The sequence below is a fragment of the Gymnoscopelus microlampas genome, assembly GCF_963454915.1.
Source record: "Gymnoscopelus microlampas genome assembly, chromosome: 23".
Lineage (NCBI taxonomy): Eukaryota > Metazoa > Chordata > Actinopteri > Myctophiformes > Myctophidae > Gymnoscopelus > Gymnoscopelus microlampas.
In genome coordinates, this window is record NC_139960.1 from 16,675,079 (window position 1) to 16,695,733 (window position 20,655).

General features: G+C 41.2%; 1 protein-coding gene across 3 annotated transcripts in view; it reads right to left on the minus strand.

The window, feature by feature from the left end:
- LOC311039460 (protein O-mannosyl-transferase TMTC2-like) overlaps positions 1 to 19,948 on the minus strand; it is a 377,431-nt gene extending 357,483 nt beyond the window's left edge. For all 3 annotated transcript variants that reach the window (XR_014600170.1, XM_084049351.1, XM_084049350.1), the window contains exon 1: positions 19,684 to 19,948. Coding sequence is in view for 2 of the 3 variants with exons in the window: in XM_084049351.1 (XP_083905477.1) it covers positions 19,684 to 19,766 (83 nt within the window). In the remaining variant the exon portion in view is untranslated. The remainder of the gene's footprint in view (positions 1 to 19,683) is intronic.
- Positions 19,949 to 20,655: the final 707 nt, after the last annotated feature.

Here is a 20,655-nt window from a genome sequence, read left to right on the forward strand (position 1 = left end):
TTCAACATGGGGTCCGGGACCCCTAGGGGGTCCTCAGAGTTACTACAGGGGGTCCGCCAAATATTTGTGTGATAGGATTTATTTTCTTTACATTAACCACTTGAACCCTAGTGTCCCTTTTCTGAGGAGAACTTTAGCCAAAAATAGTAGATCTACAAGCTCACAACGCCTCGCTCTGCGAGGCGTTGTGAGCTTGTAGATCGGCTATTTTTGGCAAAGAGTTACAGGTGTAGAGGGGAAAAAGCGCAGCAAAAGTTTATCTGAAACACAATTTTATACAATATGGGGGGTCCCTGCTTCATCTCTCTCTCAGCTAGGGGGTCCTTGGCCTGAAAACGTTGAAGACCCCTGGTATACGGTTTAAGGCTTTATCCATATGCAACTTTTTTTTAACAAATAAAATGTAATTTTGTCCAATCTGGTAGAGCATGTTAATACAATATAACTTACACAATTGAGGTGGTTGTATTGTGTCTCCCTGCTCTTCTATTGAGACATTTAGATCGTGTCAAAGGTCATGTGTCACCTAGACACAGGATCTGACACAAATTTTGACCTGATGGTCGAGATTTAATTCATCCCCATAGCAAGCAGGCAGGCTCCATTAGCTCCGTTAGGTTCACATCCGGGGTAGAAGAGGAAAGTTACATAGTGCAGCTTTAATGACATTTATCGGTATCTGAGAGCAGGCACACACCCTATAAATAATTAGATCTCAACAGTATAGTAGGACCTGACACAGAAACACATTTAAATGAGCTATATTTGAGGAACCCCTGATCTGCATTACTTAATTTACGAGAAGTCTACACAATTAGATAATGTAGAAGAATGTTATTTTGATCAACGTTTGCCTGTTATCTCTCCTATTGGTACCAACATCAATACAGCATGGAATTGTGGACAAAATCTTATTCAACGACAACAAAATATTGTTGTTTTGGGTCTGAGAGGCTAAATCTCATTAAATGGTGGTCCGTGGCTCAAATACCGAATAAATAATGGACCTTGATATGAAAAGGGTTGAAAACCACTGAGTTAGATTACTGGCACTGTGTGTACCCAGGTCTTATTGCTGTGGTGGTCCCGTCGCCCCAACGCCAACTTTGACAACATCCTTTCAGATGGTGAAAGGATGACAGTGCGCGAGAAACACACAACCAGCTAAATCAATCCATCTAAAATCAACATTATTGTGGTTGAAGCAGTTAATTACGCTCCTTTGACTTGAGGAACGTGTAATTAGAGTCACTTCCTGCAATCTGCATCCACAGAGATAAATGACAACTTGATTAAGAAGTGTCATAGTTGTCTTCCGCTCACAGAGCAGTTGTCTTCTTCCACCCTGTGTGAACAATGAATAAATCACTGTTTGTTTAGTGTATGAAGCGATTCACTCTGGCTCGCTAATATCTCTTGTGGATTCAACAGGAAACTATACGGTATTCTGTTCCTTTACAGGAATTTAATTCATTGTTTTTTTTCCACTCAGGGGGTGGTTCATGGGGTCCCTAGCAAAAGTAGTTAATATAGCATCACATATCAATCACTTTAACCACTTTAACCATTATTTCATACTTTAGCTATATTCAAAAATAGCAGATATACAATATTTGTGCCACACTATGAGCTTGCAGATTGTGCAAATCGTTCAATATAATTTTGTGAAATGTTTTACTCAAATCTTTGCTTCTGGGGGTCCCTAGAACACAATATTTAGTTTTTCATACATATCATTTTGGTGGTCCTTGACATTAGCTCCACTGATGTAGCAACAGGTTTTTCAGAAAACTGTTAGGACGAAGAAGAAGATATTTTTTTGAATCGACCTCAGGTCTTGGCTTAACAGGATGGAAATGACAACGTTTTGATGTTACTACATCTTCCTCAGGTGCCCGAAGAAAACCTCCAACTATCCGAGTTGCTTCAGCGCCCTCATTCTACAGGTTACATTGATCTGACGCAAATATAGACTTAATAGAGAAATCAAAAAGACCATCAACTGACAAGTCCCTGGATAACTATTGCCTTTCACTGAATTAATGAAGAAAACAAAACATTTCGATCTGTCTCCAGATTTCCACACTGACACAGGACCGGCAGATTGTTTGTCTATGACTTTAAAACAGCTGGCTAGACCACAATACCCCAGTCTCAGCCTGGTTAGAACAACAACATCCCTTCTACCAGAGTTTAGCATTCCCCTTCTTCATTTTAACACAAGCCTCACGCACAGCTAAATAATGCCTACCTCTTTGTTCTGCTGCCCACTCTGTTGTACCATTGGAGCTCTAGTTTTTCCTTGCAAATGCTAAATTAGATATGTAAATGTATGCAACATGGATATGTCAATTTGAAATAGCATGTATGTTAACATGTATGTAGGATTATGTAAATGATATGTAAATGTACAGTAACATGTATGTAGTAGGGGTAGATGCATGTTGATGAACCAGTGAACATAAACACTGTTTGTTCTTTCTTCACTTTTCACCTCAATCCATCTGTGACTAATGGGTGTAAATACACACAAGTTGCTTAACAAACTAATGCCCCCCCCACACACACACACACACACACACGCACGCACTCACGCACACACTCACGCATGCACACAGACACACACACAGACACACACACACACAGACACACACACACACACACACACACACACACACACACACACACACACACACACACACACACACACACACACACACACACACACACACACACACACACACACACACACACACACACACACACACACACACACACACGCCCACACACACATGCCCACGCACACGCACGCACGCAGTCTGGCACAAAGAGAAGCAAAGGAGAGAGAGAGTATGAATGTGAGAAAGCACACCCGCCTGTAGTCCAATTCATCATTTTCTGAAGCGGTTCCATTAAACCCCCCCACACACACTGTCAACAGGATCACTGTATTGATGATGTATTCACTACATCACTGATTCTCAAAGCGGGGGTCCAGGGTTCCTTCAGCCCGAGCCCTGACGACCTTTGCAACCTTATACAAAAGTTAAAACGTAACTCACAGAGCATGTTATATAGACAGATGCCAGGTTCATTTGTTGACCTGGCATCCCATAGTATGTACTGTATATAGTTTCAATGTACAGATTATAGATTGTTTGATATTATACTATTTAGACTGATGATAGGTTCTTGGTTTACTTATGATCCTAGATAGTGTTTACCTTGCCTTGTAAGTGGCTCTGGATTAAGAGTGTCTACTAAATACCTAAATTGTAAATTGCAATTGATGACCAATCAGATGACCAATGGAGGGTCCGAGTGACGTGGCGTCGCCTTGGCAACAGCTGGAGAACAAAGCAGTGTTCTGTTACTGTTCAATAAGGGTCATTTCTCTGCTCCACCGCAGTTGATCTGAAATGTGAGCTTAAATTGCAAAGAAACGTGGCTATTTCTGGACAGAATTGGATTTAAGCGAGTTTGGGCAATCGAGGATTGCCTGGAAGTGATACAGAACACAACAATATGCATGCACTGTACGAGAAGAGAGACTTCTCTCTTTCAATGGTCAAACCTGTTTGGACCCTGTTTACCATGCTGCAGTAATAAACCATACAGAACTGTATCCATCCATAACCGGACACAACAAAAGAGGTTAGCCAGTGGTGGATATCAGTTTGTTTGAATCAGCAAGGACTCTACCCAGTAGAGAAATTACTATCTATATTCTGAGGCCGTAGAGTCTACTGCTTCAGAATATATATTGTAATTATACAACATTATATTGTCTTGCTTCACTGTTGCATTGCTACAACTGTTTGTGCTACGGTATAATATATTTTCTGCCTAATTGAAAATAACAATTCACCCACGCTTGTTGGCTTGTTTGTCTTTTTTTTTACAATGCTAAAACACATATTTCAGACAAATTGTCTCCCCCAATTAGCTAAAGTACTTTGGGTGAGGAAGGGAAAACATTTAAATCCAATTCTCTCCCTTTAAGCCCTGTTCTGTACCCATCTCATAGTGGAACACTACCCTGCTCAGTGCAGAGATGCACTGATCACTGGAAGCACTGGCGTCTCTACAGGTACCCAGAGCCAGTTGGAGATAAGGGGATCAGGCTTATAAATAAACATGGCAGTAGTGAACAGTACATCCCGCAGTGGAATGTAGCTTTGATAAATGGAATGAATCCACATTTGATAAGGGGGTGGTTTCTTGCCTCAGATAAAGCAGACAGCCACTTTATTTTCCTGCAGAAAGTAATTTATTATTTCACCTCTTTTGCTCTGATATTTTCATGGATGAATGGTCATGGTATTTTTGTGATGGGTTGTGACAAATTTTTTTTTTTTGTATATGTAACTGTAAGGGGCCATGCTGTCTCACTATACAATCTCTACGGTGGAGTTTCCCTTCCTTTTCAATTCATGATTTATGATTCTGATCTTCTGTCCATGTGTTTTTTTCCTTCTAAATGTCACTGAATTATGCATTTCTGCCTTGTGATGATAAGCTCGGACCCCGGATTGAATGCAGGTCACTGGGTCGTATATTTCTGCTCCTTCACGCAGACACACACACAGATACCTTCAAGGACCTTGAAGGTATCTGTGTGTGTCTGTGTGAAGGTCACTTTATCCCATTAAGACCTGAGGCAGATTCTACAAATGTCTTCTAAATCCTAACAGTTTTCTGAAAAACCTGTGTGGATATATCAACATTTCATGTCAAGGACCCCTAAAGATTATATGTATTTGATCACAGTCTCCCATCTCAAAATATTTTTAGCAAATATTGTCGTTAAAATGTTCGCTTTAAAAAAGCGATATGTATATTCAAAGATTTGCACAAATGTTCAAGATCTTTGAATATGGTTAAAGTCGTTACACAGATTCTTTCCCGGTTTTAATGGGTTAAGAAGCTGCAGTTCAATGAATCATTCTGTTGATGGACCTTCTATTGAAGACTTGGCAATACTGAATCAAATGAGACAATAGCTTCGACCAAATAGCCCAATATTAATTATGTGATGATATTTTGGGTATGGATATATTGAAGATATTTGCACAAATCTAATAATCCATCTATTACTATTGATAATACATCTAGTTACATCCATAACTGTGATAATACATCTACAGTAGTCACATCCATTACTGCGACACAATACATCTAGTCACATCCATTACTATGATAACAACTCTAGCTATCCATTACCTAAAGGACAGAGAAAAGTCTTGATTTTTTCCCGCTATTGACTGGCAGCGTTATCAGCAGGAGAGTCAAGCAACTATGAGATGTGGAGGAAGGATATTCAGGGGTTTCCTGGAAGTGGAACTATGTGTCCTACACACACACACACACACACACACACACACACACACACACACACACACACACACACACACACACACACACACACACACACACACACACACACACACACACACACACACACACACACACACACACACACACACACACACACACACACACACACACACACACAAGACCCTTCACCCACGCGCACACGCAGACACGCCACACTCTCAAATAGATCTTGCCGTCATGTGTCTATGTAGTGGTAACAGTGTTAGAAATGTCAGGTTGAATTCACTCTTTTGGTTGCATTTCTGTGGCTACATAGAGAACTTTGAACGATACATTTTATTTCAAAAGCAAAACCAGTCCTTCATACATGATGTCATGACGTTTTGGCATGACATCATGTCTGCTTGTCCCTCCAGTCCATCTCAGAGGGGAACATTGAACTTTTTATGATGTTATATAATGCGTTTTATGGTTTTGTAATGCCGTTTCCCTCAGCCTATATATTTGTGAATGCCTGTTGATCATTTGACAAACTGGGATCATATTAAACCCCCATGTGAAGTTCATTTGACTTCCATTACACTGGATTGCATCACCAATGTAATTTATTGGTTCCAGTCATCAGTGTGCTTACATGTGGCCCTTTGGAAGGATTCATTTTTACTTAGGCTGAACTAAATTATATATTTTGCTAATTTGTTTAAAGACTATGAGCCTGGCCAATGAGCATGTAAACTGCTTTAATAATTCTAAAGAAATGTTGAGCCATTGCTAGAGTTCAGCATGAAAGAAGTCCTCCACACTAGTGCTGTGTGTTCCTAAACAATTAGCACAATATGCGAAATCGTGATGTTCCCTGAGGAGGATCCTGAGCATTCGCTGGCCAGACACCGTTAGCAATAATGATCTCTGGCAGAGAGTGGGTCTACCACCAGAGGAAGATGAGATTAAGAGAAGAATGGATCGGCCACACGCTCCTAAAGCCCAATAGCAGCATCACGAGACAAGCCCTTAGATGGACCCCGCAAGGCACAAGAAGGAGAGGAAGGCCAAAGAACACCTGGCGCAGGGACCTTGAGACTGACATCAAGCAGTGTGGCCTGACACGGGAACAGCTGGAAAAGAAGGCCCAGGATAGAGGACTCTGGTGGACTGTAGTTAACGGCCTATATGCTCCATGCATGAAAAGGAGCGATAGGCATAAGCAAGTAGCCTCAGTAAATTATTAATCTATGTTTTTTCTGTTCTACATTCTACATACAGCCAACCAGTTGAATAAATCACAGACTGAAAACCTTTGCTTTTATGAAATATCTGAGGGTTTTTGTAAGATGCTTCTGAACATGCATTCTATTGCTAGTTTGAACTATTCTAATACTCTTTCATAAGTTATAATAAAAATGACTGAAATCAGTCGTGGCGACTGAGAACTCTAAGCCATGCTGATATCCTAATGGCAAATTAATTAGGCTGCGAAGGCTGTGTTTTAATGAACGGATACTTGGTCATTATCACAGTCAGAATTACTATCATAAATGGATTTGGTCATGGACTGAACTGAAGAGAATTGTTACTGACTAATGATTATCACTATTATCATCGTCATCTTTAATCCCCCACAAATCATTCCTCAGTGGATTTCTGTGATATTGAGGCTACATAAGACCCAGCTAGTGTTAATACATACACACAGTACAAACCAAGCAGCTCTATAGGGCTGGGTGCACGCACGCACGCACGCACGCACGCACGCACGCACGCACAGTCCCCCTACCCATAGGAGGGGGTAAAAGTATCACTCTTTGATGGGTTGTGGACTGAATGCATCTGCAGTTAAGTAGCCTATAACAACGGTAAACAATGGGGAACTACTGTATTTCAGGTTGCGGAAGGGCTGAAAGCAACGCAATAATAGTGAAACCGAACAGTACTCATATTTTTCAAAAAAAATATGTAACAGTTGTATAAAAGCAATAATACACGGCTGTGCAGAGTGACTGTGCCAATAACCACAACAAAGCACTCCCTCTCGGGTCTTATTTCTTAATTATAATGTGAGGCAAAAACTGTTATGTTTGATTTTCTGCTCAGAGAAAAGTGCAGAAAATACAATAACATTTCAGTCGTTGTGTATTTGAAGACAATACACAACGACTATTGACTAGAAAAGGTAGAAGGGGAAAGCACACGGATCAAGTACTGTACTTATTTACAATTTTGAGGTATTTTTACTTTACTGGAGTATTTCCTATTTTCAATCATTTTACTTCTACTCTACATCTCAGAGGAAAATGTTGTACTTTTTACTCCACTACAATTCTTTAGAAAACTTTAGTTACTAGTTACTTTGAAGTAACTAGCAACTAAAACGTACATAAACCAGCCCTCTATATACTTTGGCTATTTGAAAATAGACGATCGACAAGCTCACAACGCGCCGCTTTGCAACGTGTTGTGAGCTTATGGATTTGCTATTTTCAAAAGATGTTTATACATATTGAACTTGTGAAATGGGACATTCTGCATAATGAGTACTTAAACGTGTGGTACTTTAAGTATATTTTGATGCCAATACTTTTGCACTTTTACAAAAAAAAATATATACCGGTCTGTTACTTAGCGTTTCTATATTACAGTATTGGTACTTTTACGTAAGTAAAACAATTGAGCACTTCTTCCACCACTGGATCCCTGTGATTCCCAGACTGGTTCTGGTTTCATATTGCACTGCAAGGAGTTTCTTTTTATTTTTTTTTCTCTTTTCTTTTTAAGTCCACCTTGTAGCTGGAAGTGGAAAAGTGGATGCCAGCTTCTTAGTGTAATGTAATACCAGAACAGTGAGCTTTGCTTACAGAGTGAGACTTTAATGCTCCGTGGCAGAAACTCAACCCCACACACACTCTGCAACTTCCAGCTGAAGAGCATAAAGATCACACATGTGGCCGCTCGGTCAGATAAGCACCACGTACAGTAAGAGCAGGTTTTGAACGTTCATCTATAAATCTGCTCATGTCATCCTTTTGACCGAAGCATGTTTGGACCAGCGTTGCCAGATGTTGTGAGAGAAATAAGCAACCAGGTCAAGGAAAACAAGCCAAAAACAAGCGACTAACACATAAGCACTTTACACTTATTCTTTGAGACACACATACAGGTTTTTCAGGGCGTGGCCAAATCCGCCATTGCTTTTTCGGGTGAAACAACACAGCTTTCACCATTAGAAATGCACTACGGAACGTACACATTGACATTGTTACATTTTATGGGTTTATTTCGTCATAGCACAACATATGGTGAAGTACAGTAGTGCAGGCCATTGCAACAACCACCAATCTTGTGAAAAATGAAAAAGGGGCCGCCAAATATTCTAAACGTTACGCAAATCTGCCAATAATCATATTCTTTTAGACACATCCAAGTTTTTGCTGGGCCAAACAAAGGCATCACGTGACGTTGATTCCCTTCCCCTATTCGCTCATACTAGGACATGACTTATGTATAGGCAGAAGAATATACATTGGCTATTTGAAAATAGCCGATCTACAAGCTCACAATGCGTCGCATCGAGCTTGTATATCTTCTATTTTCAATTGAAAATCTTATTTTTAATATCATATTTTTTAAACATTTTCATTTGGGGGTCCTTGAAATGAAAATGTTTGAGAACCACTGGTTTATAAACAACATTAGGAAACGGGAAGCAAGCCTAAATAAGCAACTACACTCTAGAAACAAGCCCAAAAAACGTAACCGGCAACTACCAATATTTACAAACGACTTTACAGAAAAACAAGCCCAAAGCCGCGTATAATAAGCAGACATGGCAACACTGAATGTCATCCTTTAGACATAAGCATGTTTGGACTCTGCCAAACACGCGTGACCCTTGGGATGTGAATCTTGGCAGCGCTGTGGGTTACACGTGGAAGCGCCAATCGGCCGTGGTAAAGTAACCAGCGTTACGGGACGTGCAGATGGTCTGCATTCTGGGATGGACGGTGGGACTGAGGTTTGGCTGTGGTGTCTGGGGCATAGGGGACGGGACGGGGTGAGGGGGGGGCAGACGGGGGCGGGGCAGACGTGGCTCAAGGAGAAGAAGGCCAGCCAAGGGTTAGAGGCGGCTTTACCCATCCCATCATGCACCACTGGGATTCAATGGGATGAGAAGCGACCATCTCATCTTCATCCCCCCATGTGTGTATCAGGCCTCTGAGACAAGGGTGCTATGAACTTTTACTGAGCATTATATTCTCCATGTAACCTGCTAGCTTCCTTAATAATAATAATACCTTGAATTTATAAAGCGCTTTTCTAAGTACATGTGTGGGTTGGGAGCCAAGGGGTGAGGGCGAAAAAAAAAAACATTATGAGGAAAAAACTAAGATAAGCAGTAAGATAAGAATTAAAAGCACACTAAAAACGAGAGTTGAAACAAAGTCAACTCGAAAAGGCAATTCTGAACAGGTGGGTTTTCAGGGCGGTTTTGAAGTATGGGGAGGGAGGGGGCGTCTCTGATGGGGAGTGCATTCCAGAGGGAGGGAGCCAGCAAGCCCTGTCGCCCCAGGTACGGAGCCTGGTCTTAGGGACCTCCAGGACTGACAAAGGTCACTGGACCTGAGGGAACGGAACGGGACATATGGCTTGAGTAGGTCAGAGAGGTACTGTATAGGGGGAGCCAGGTTGTGGAGTGCCTTGTAGGTGGTGAGCAGCATTTTAAAGTGGATTCTTTGTTTGACAGGCAGCCAGTGGAAGGTCGTGGAGGACTGGTGTGATATGGTCTCTGGAGCGGGTGCTGCATGGTGAGCAGGCGGGCAGCTGAGTTTTGACTATATTGGAGTTTATTGAGGGCTTTGAAGGTGATGCCATCATGGAGGATGCTGTTGCAGTAGTCTAACCGTAGTCTAGGAGGCCTTGTGGTCAGGATGTGGGGCGGACAGTTTGAGGACATGAAACTAGAAATAAAGTAATTCACCAAAGGAGTTAGGAGACAGCTGTGGTGAGGGAGTCTGGATGGAGATGTATTGGATGTTCATGTCAGAGAACTGTTGACCATCCTTGTGGAATATACAGTATGGAGCCACAGGTTTCCACTGTAGAGTCTGACCGAAGGCAGATGTTTGGGTCTGAGTCATAGGCCACAAGATTACTGATGTTTTGACCGATATTTTGTCAAAAAGTGCAACATTTCTACATGTTTAACCACTTAAATCCCTATATACTTAGTTGATGACCGGGGTCCCCCAGTTCTGGCTCTAAACTAAGTCCTTCAGTATATCTCTGCACCAAATCTCTTTGCCCAAAAATAGCAGATCTACAAGCTCACGTGTCCCAACGATGCGTTGTGAGCTTGTAGATCTGCTATTTTCGCCAAATGTTTGCCCGAGGATAAGGACGCTCTGGTTCATATGGAAAAGATTCACTCTTTTCACTATACTGAAACATTTAAAACTCATGGGATCTAACTTTGGATCCATGCACAATTCATGTATACACTTGAATAAAAATGCAAGTGTAAGAGTTGTTACTTTAACTCAGGGAGTGTAAAAAATATACAGAGAATTTAATTAATACTCCAGATTTTAATGCGGTACTACTCAAACTATAGTCGTCTACTCTGTAACATTTCCACATGAAGTTTCAACACAGACACTGTCCCTAACACATTAGGCCTCACATGCACTGTAAATCAAATGAGGAATTACATTATACTCTATACTGACACTCGTTTGTGGTTTGAAAGCCATTTAGGTCCCAGAACATCTGTAGTTTGTTGACATTTGCTTTAAATTGACCACAAAGTATTATAAGAGTTAAATCTGCTAGTAATCAAAATGAGATGAGTCTGTTCCCTCCTCCTCCTCCTATTGTTTGACGGATGGGTCTTGCTCTCCCCCATTCCCACAGCTTGGGACTACAAATGCAAAAGGCATCAATAGTAATATTATTTTCATGGGCAGTGAATAAAAACACATGTTAATGCTTAATACTTCAATACTAGAGCATTCATGGCAACTCTTTAACATGGTCCTTTAAGATGACTATATCCATGGCAACAGATCACTGTAAATAAAACTTTCTTTCACCACCAAACCACACGTTTTCTTCAGCCTCGCCTGTTTCTCCTCTAAAACATATAATCCCTGATGTACCCAAAATGTGGCTGAAATTCCCCCTCGCCTCAAAAACCGACTCGTATTTCTTTTGATAAACACTTCTTTGAGCGCCTCTCTCACCAGATTGTTCATTTTAATTCTCTTTTTGTTAGTCTTTAACGCTGATTTATTTCTCAGACTTTGTGAGAATTCCTCCACGGCAGACACCCCACTTGGTTGGCTCAGCCAGACTCCTATATTTATTGCAGAAAACTAAAAGACATTTTCACTTCATCCGCCCACTTCTCCCTTATATTTATCTTTTCTAGGCAGTGATGGAAGAAGTACTCAAATGTTTTACTTAAGTAAAAGTATCAAATACCCTATTGTAGAAATAGTCTGTTACAAATACAAGTTCGGTATTCAAAATTTACTTGAGTAAAAGTACGGACGTATTGGCATCGAAATGTACTTAAAGTACCAAAGTAAAAGTACTCATTATGCAGAAGGTCCCATTTCACAAGTTTCAAAATGTATAAAAATCCTTTGAAAATAGCAGATCTACAAGCTCACAACGCGTCGCTTTGCGACGCGTTGTGAGCTTGTAGATCGGCTATTTTCAAATTGCCAAAGTTTATGTGTAGGTCTGAAGTGTTTTTTGTAATAATAATACAAATCTACAAAGTAACTAGTAACTAAAGTTTTCATATAATTGTAGTGGAGTAAAAGTACAATATTAAAAAGTTAAAATAAAATAAAAACATTTTTTAAAGTTAAAATATTAAAACGTTCAAATTAAAAGTACAGTGCTTGAGTACATAATGTGCTTAGTTACTTTACACCACTGCTTCTCCCTTATATTTATCTTAGCTATAGGCACATGACTAAAAGAGCGTAAACAAAACTAGGGTGCTTATTTTAGATAATTGCTTGTATATATGCCACCGGAGGCTCAGAAACTCCCACTAACATTTATTTTCTGATGGCCCGAAACCGATCACAATGGGTTTGGGAAGGTGTCAACCTGTAGTGGTAAGCTGAGACCAGGTATACGGTAGCTCTTCAAAGTTGTTGTGTGTGTCGTGAAAAGTGGGCCTCTTGTGCGAACATGAGTTTTTACATGACACAAGTATCATATGTACCGGCTAATTGTCGTTAAACCATCAAAATGTAACATTAAGCCACTCTTGTTTTTTTTTAACTCTCTCATTGCCCAAAGCGGCCTAGCAATTTGTGTGTGAAACAAAAAAGGATTTGGGGCACATGAAAATGTAAACACATCTGTATTATTTCATACTATGATACATCTAAGCATAGGACTTGGTTCGGTCTGGTTCATTTCAAGACACTTTACAGCAGGGGTCTTCAATGTTTTTCAGGCCAAGGACCCCTTAGCTGAGAGAGAGATGAAGCAGGGACCCCCACTACATATTGTATAAAATTGTGTTTCATATTAAACCTTTTCATAGATTTCATAGATAGCCTCATAAACCTGTTTCATCCATCAGTGTTGGATTCATGTTATTCTGTATTTTCAGACATAACTTGACATTTGGCTCTGTACTTGCTCTGCTCTTTTCCCCCCTCTACACCAAACCTCTTCTCAGAAAATAGTTGATGTACAAGCTCACAAAGTATCGCAGCGTGATGCATTGTGACATTGTAGATCTGCTATTTTCGACAAATGGTACCCCCAGAATAGGGATGCTAGGGTTCAAGTGGTCAATACATTTAAAAAAATGTGTTCCTATCACACAAACATTTGGCGGCCACGGTGTAGTAACTCTGAGGACCCCCTTGGGGTCCCGGACCCCCTGTTGAAGATTGTACAGTATGTTAACTTGGAGCACTAGTATATACAGTAGTAACCTGTGCTGGGTCATTCAAAAATGTTCATGATTTTTATTGATACATGTATGGGTGTGCAAGAAGAAGGTTAACCGGTGTGTGGTCCATTATCACGCAGTAAGGAGATTCTTTAACACTTTAGCGTCAAAGAAACGATTGTCTGACCTCAGAGGAGACTCCCTGAAAGACGATTCCCATATTGATACGTTTATCTGTCGACCTCAGAAACCCAAATAGAGAAGGAACAGATGTTGAAACCCAGTGACTCTGCGATCCTGTTGCCTCCATCGTGGCACCGCTGTGACTCAACACTCAAAGAGTCACGTCTCTCTGTCACCTCTGTGTAATTTGTGGGCTACAGTTAATTGTATCATATGGCCTTTGTTTTTGCACAACACATGAGGGCAATAACACTTTAAACAGCGGCTTTCAACAGGGAGGAGATGCAAGCATGGGGAATATTATGGATCAGAATTTAATTTCAGAATTGCATATGCAGGAAATGTGGCAGTCGTTTCTGTCATCAACAGACCACATCAACCTCATCTCAACTAGCCAGACACCCACACACCCACCCACCCACCCAAAGATGAAATAGCTTTTCTCCTACGTATGAAACGAAGATGGTTTCATCGCTAAACCCCTAAGGATCCACAATGCAATTCTGGGCTGTTACATCGAGGCCACGGCGCAATTTGAGCTCACAAGATGTTTAGGGAATCCGCACAGCTCTGAAAGTGCTGAGAGCAACTTAGGACCAGTGTTCCGTTCCAATGTGATTTCCTGAGGCGCGTCCTTTATCTCTCAAGAGTCCTTGCCAGTGTTGCCAGATTTTGCGAGAAATAAGCAACCAGGTCTATGAAAACAAGCCCAAAAGAAGTGACTGTACTGTAGGCCACATGAGCACTTTAAACCTACGCGTTGTGAGCTTGTAGATCGGCTATTTTCAAATATCCGAAAATCTTGGAACAAATGTGAAACATTTTGAATATTTTTTAAAACATTTTAACAATACAAATCTGGTACGGGGGTCCCTGGCACAAGATATTTTCAGATGGGGGGATCTGCAGACAAATACATAATAATTAGGGGGTCCTTGACATGAAAATGTTTGAGAACCACTGGTTTATACAACATTAGGAAGCAAGTCCAAATAAGCAACCACACTTTGGAAACGCAGACAACCAATATTTACAAGGGACTTTACAGAAAAACAAGCCCAAAGTTGCCTATAATAAGCAGACATGGCAACACTGCTTAGGACGTCTTCCATTTCAATGTGATTTCTTGAGGTGCCTCCTTTAACTCTTAAGAGAGTCCTTGCTGTGCTTTTGGTGTCTGGCTGAATGCTTTCCTACTCCTCTGGTTGCAGTCATCTATCACTGGATCAATTTGTCACAACGTGCTGTTAAAAGGCCAGCACCATTGAAATGTTACAATCCTGCAGAGCCTCATTTGTTAACCTGTCACAACACTTGATGATGATGATTCAAGAGAGAGTTTAGAGTTCACAGCAAATCAATTTTCAATTCTATAAGTAGCCATATGCCTTGAGCTATATCCCTCTCAGAAGATATCGCATTCTATCACAAGCGAAAGAAAAAACAAAATTGCTGCCTGCACGTACACACACGCCAAAAAATAAATCCATTATATGCTGTGATGAAGGCATGAGTTGAAACGTTGGCAGTAGCCCAAATAAATATATTTCTGCATCGAGGCTGGAGTGTGTAACCATTTCATTTTTCCTTTAGTTTATGGGCCCACACATATGTGGTCAGTACCACACCAACGCAGGTGTATGGTCATCATATCACAATCCCCCCATGGCTGTATCTGATATGGACACATGGCCAGAAATGCTGTCAACAGCTCATCTAGACATAACAACGGCCTCTATCAGAGATAACGTGACAGACGATGATTTGAGAGGAATGATTCTAAAGGCATCAGTTAACAAACTAATAAAGCAGGATTTCCCCTCTTTGAAAAATGTCTGGCTCATAGTCCTCTCTCACTAGCAGTAAAAATTCAGTCGTTTCACACACAGTCTTTTTATTGGTATTACCATTGGCTGACGGAGCGTTTGGCCAGCGTCTGAGTCTTACCCAGGAAAAACACTTGACATGATTGAGAAAGCAGAGATTTTTGCCAGGACATCCCCCAGAACGTTGAGCCTCCAGACGGAGGCATTGTCTGCTTCAAAGGCACAAAGGGCCCGGGTGATAAAGGCCTGTACGTAATAAATAATGAAGCATACTAGAGATGTAGTGTCAGGTCAGACACAGGGAAGATCCAGGAACAAGACAATCGAAGAGAGACTTTTTGAAAAGCCGAATAAACCAACAAAAGCAACAGAGACAGCCTTTTTAAGCCGTGTCAAAATCTACACATTAGCATGAAGCTACACCACCCTTTCTGAAGCCCCTTGTTGCAACCACCTCCAACTAGAACATCCCTACAAAGGGACGTCCCCAAGGGACAGGGAGCACGCCACTCTTGACCCCCGGAAAGAGACTTGTTTGATGAACGACTTGCGAGGTCAAACCTCTGATTGGTATTCGTCCGCCTCCTGGGAGCGCCGGACCAAAAAAAGTCAGTCAGTGGAGTCCCCAGAGTGTAAATGATCACCGTGACTTTGATAGATCCCCAGGGTGGGTTGATGGTGACCCTTCGCTGTGGGGATGCAGGCAGCGATCGAGTGCTTAGGCTGGGATTTAGAACCGGCCGGGACAGAGGCCACTGGCAATCCGTCACCGGAGAAGAGGACCTGCGTGACAACTTCACTGTGTCATCATGGTCAGATGTTGATGGATGGAGAGCTGCTGCTGTGACCATTACAGGAGAAGCAGACACAGTCTAATGTTCTGCAGGGCCAACAGCTTTTTCAAATACCTGCACTCAGTCTCTCTTTTCCACTTCCTTCCACTTCCTTCTTTGTCCGCTCAGATACTCTCTCCCTCACACACTCCCTCGCACGCATGCATGCACGCACGCACACACAGACACCCACAGACACACCCTCAGACACACAGACACACGCACACCCTACACCAGGGGTCTACAATGTTTTTCAGTTGTGTTGCAGATTACATTTTTTCATAGATTTCATAGAATTGTTTGACATTATCTTTTCTATTAACATGTTGGATTTGTGCTAATGTGTATTTTCAGACAGTTAACCTTTTAAACCCTCAATATAGTCAACTTGACTGTTGGCTATGTACTTGCTCTGCTCTTTTACCCCGCTACACCAACTGTCCGAAAATAGCTGATCTACAAGCTCAAAATGCCTCGCAGCGCGAGGCGTTGTGAGCTTGTGGATCTGCTATTTTCGGCTAATGTTCCCCATCGCACAAAGATTCCCGGACCCCCTGTTGAAGACCCATGCCCTACACCTCCAACTCACAGAGGTCAAAATGCAGCGTTGACAAATGGATGAGCGAGGGAGGGGGTGTCTGTCTGTTTAAGTAGCTACCAGACAGACAGACAACAACCATTTCAAGCCGAAGGGGAGGCAACCTGTTCACTGTCAGCAGAACAATGCATCTGTTTTAATCCACACAGAAATGTAGTATTGTTTTAATAAATGTATGATTAGCTCAGCAGGGTTTACATACAGACGATAAGTCATGGGATAAAGAATTGTAATGAATTACCTTAAAGGAGTAATTCATATCAGTTTGGCTAATTTAGACAATAGCAGCAGCAGGCGAATGAGCTCATATGTCAGGGTGCATGAGTAATTGTGTGATTGCTTATTTTACATGTCGCCCGCCCCACTTCATACTGTACAGTGCTTTTAAATAAAGATGACTTACGATTAGGTCACTTGTATCCTTTTAAGGTATTCTGACTGGACACAGGCAGAAAGAAGGCAGATTTTCTCCACAATTACTAATTAATTAATTAATTAATGGACCCTATAGAAAGTGTGGTATTGTTGATATATGGGTATTTGTTCAACCGGTTTAAATTATTCTAATTTAAGGCAATGCTCCGGCGTTTAATTAGAGTGATTCCCCTGGGTAGAGTGCAGAGCAGCAGGCTGCTGCTGAGAGCTTTCATACAAAGAGCATCTTAACCACGTGTATATAGGCAGCAAGATAGGACTCTGAAGTAATGTAAATGAACTTAAGCATAATGTGTAACTTTAAATGCCGATGATGTGACAGCCTAAAATGTGTGTATTGTTCAAACCGAATGTGTTTGAATGTTTTAGTTATGCAAAGCTATGTTTTAGTAATGCAAAAATGTTGCCTGTTTTGAAGTCCGCTGGAAGGCAGCTAGTTAACTTGACATTGGCATATTGCATTTTCTAATGTAATTTACCTATGTGCAATGTGTTTTTAGTCTCTGAATTGATGAAATTGGTATCCCAACCTGAAAATGTAGCTATTTTCTGTTTAATAGAGCTGGAGAGACCCCTGTTACTGAACAAACACTCTAGATAGCAATGATTAAGCTACTGTCAGAAAAAAGCTCCAGGGTGGGGGTAGTTATCAGTGAGAACCAGTCATAAAACACAAAACACCATCCATTGGAAGGTGAATTTAAAATGTGCACATTTTTGCAGCACAAGCCACCATCTGATGCAACCGCCCCCCCTTCCCTCTCCCTCTCTCTTTCTCTTTCTCTCTCTCTCTCTCTCTCTACATTTACTCAAGTACTGTAGGCCTACTTAAATACATGTATTTTTACTTTGCTGGGGCATTTCTAATTTTCAATTCTTTTACTTCTACTCCACTACATCGCAGAGGCAAATATTGTACTTTTTACTCCACTGCAATTATTAGAAAATAAATAAGATAATAGTTATTAGTTACTTTGTAGATTTTGATTATTATTACAAAACGTACAATATTTACCACTTCAGCCCTATTTAAACTTTGGCAATTTGAAAATAGCAAATCTACAAGCTCACAACGTGTTGCATCATGACGCGTTGTGAGCTTGTAGATCTGCTGTTTTCATTTTCATTCAATTTTACTTTTGGTACTTTAAATATATTTTGATGCCAATACTTTTGTACTTTCACTCAAGTACATTTTGATTAAATACCAAACTTACTTGTAACAGAGTGTTTCTGCATTGCAGTATCGATACTTTTACTTAAGTAAAAGATGTGAGTACTTTTTCCACCACTGTTCTCTAGTCCAGGGGTCTTCAACGTTTTCAGGCCAAGGACCCCCTAGCTGAGAGAGAGATGAAGCAGGGACCCCCTCTATATTGTATAAAATTGTGTTTCAGATAAACTTTTGCTGCTCTTTTTTCCCTCTACATATATAACTCTTTGCCAAAAAATAGCGGATCTACAAGCTCACAACGCCGAGGCGTTGTGAGCTTGTAGATCGGCTATTTTTTGGCTAAAGTTCTCCTCAGAAAAAGGATGCTAGGGTTCAAGTGGTTAATGTAAAACTAAATAATCATATCACACAAATATTTGGGGGACTCCCTGTAGTAACTCTGAGGACCCCCTAGGGGTCCCGGACCCCCTGTTGAAGACCTCTGCTCTAGCCTCTAGTCTAACTAGGCTATACGGACACAACAAAGGCACATGAGGCGAAGCACAACCGAGGAGGACAAACGCCTGCGTGTGTCCCTCTCCATAATCATTCCCTCCACGCGTAAAAAGCCTTACTAATTAACAACAGTCGCCTATGGTGTCGCTTCCCAACACAAATTTGCGAAGCATTGTACCATATTATATATCCATTTCTTTCGGCAAGGGACGTCACACACTGTCGCGCTATTGATTAAAATAAATTGAGGTTCAAGAAGAAATGCCATGTGCATGAGATCAGATGATGATGATGAATGATGATTAGCCTTGGATCAAGGCTATATTAGATGTATGTAGTGGTCATCACCATGCTGGCTTGTGATGGAATTCTATTTTTGCCATTTACACTCTCAGAGTTATAGGGGTCCTTGAAAATAAAACGTTGGACAACCACTGGACTCCTATAATGTGCCATAGTAAATCAGACAGTGTCATACATAGAAAACCTGGAGACTGACATTCAGTAATCTTATATAGTCTAAGTCTTATATGATCAAAATAAGATCATCATAATGGTGTGCAAAAACAACATCTAAAACCTGCCAGGGACATGGAGGAGTTTTTTCAAATACACACACTTTGATCTTTTGATACACGAATATTGATCAATAAATGACCAATATTTGACCCCATCATCATCACCATTTTAGCCTTGGGATCTAGACTATATATATATTAGATGTATTTGATCGATTAATCGATCAAATACATCTAACAGTCTTGATACCAAGGCTAAAATGATGGTAAAGGTGATGCAGGTGATGTTGATGATGATGATGTTGCCATAGGTTACGGTCAGTACCAGGACCGTTGTCATAGGTTACGGTCAGTAGGACCTCCTACCTGTCATCGTAGCAGAAATCTGCGTCCAGAGTGTTGAGATAGAGAAGAACAGCCGCGGTGGTACAAAGCAGCTCCGTAAGCATTTCTCTGTTGTTAAATTAATATAATGTCACTTAAATTACAATCAAGATCATTAAGTCCCTTCGTGTTCCTCCAGTTGTTGTTGTTCTGCTTCTGCTCAAACCGCAACAATAAGGACATTTTATGTCAGCAAAGTTGTCGCATCGTCCTCGTGCGTAAAGTGTTCATTCTAACCCATGTTGATCAATGAATCTCTACAGTACTACGTCCACACTGAACACCATGACGATCTGAGACTGATGCTGCTGAGAGCATAGCGCTGTCCCGTTGTCCTGTGTCTGTGCGTGCGTGTGTGGATGAGAGAGAGAGAGAGAGAGAGAGAGAGAGAGAGAGAGAGAGAGAGAGAGAGAGAGAGAGAGAGAGAGAGAGAGAGAGAGAGAGAGAGAGAGAGAGAGAGAGAGAGAGAGAGAGAGAGACGCGCGCTGCAGCGGCACACATTCAGTGGATTGCACTGGCGAGAGCCGCGTGTGGCGTAAGGATTTCACGCATGCGCAAAAGCAGCCCCCCCTCTCCCCCCAGAGTTGCCAGATAAACGAGAGAAACAAGCAACCTAGGTATTTGAAAACAAGCCAAGAAGCAGCGACTACTATGGTTGATTGATTGTTGTGTTGATGAAAATTAGAGAGACAGACAGACAGACAGACACAGAGAGAAGAGAGAGAGAGAGAGAGAGAGAGAGAGAGAGAGAGAGAGAGAGAGAGAGAGAGAGAGAGAGAGAGAGAGACACACACAGAGAGAGAGAGAAAGAAAGAAAGAAAGAAAGAAAGAGAGAAGGGGAGAGAGAGAGAAGAGAGAGAGTTTATACCAAGCTAACCTTTCCTACATGGATGTATAACTATTTCTGACAGAAAATGCAACATTTTTATAGATTCATAAGATAGTCTTCAGTTG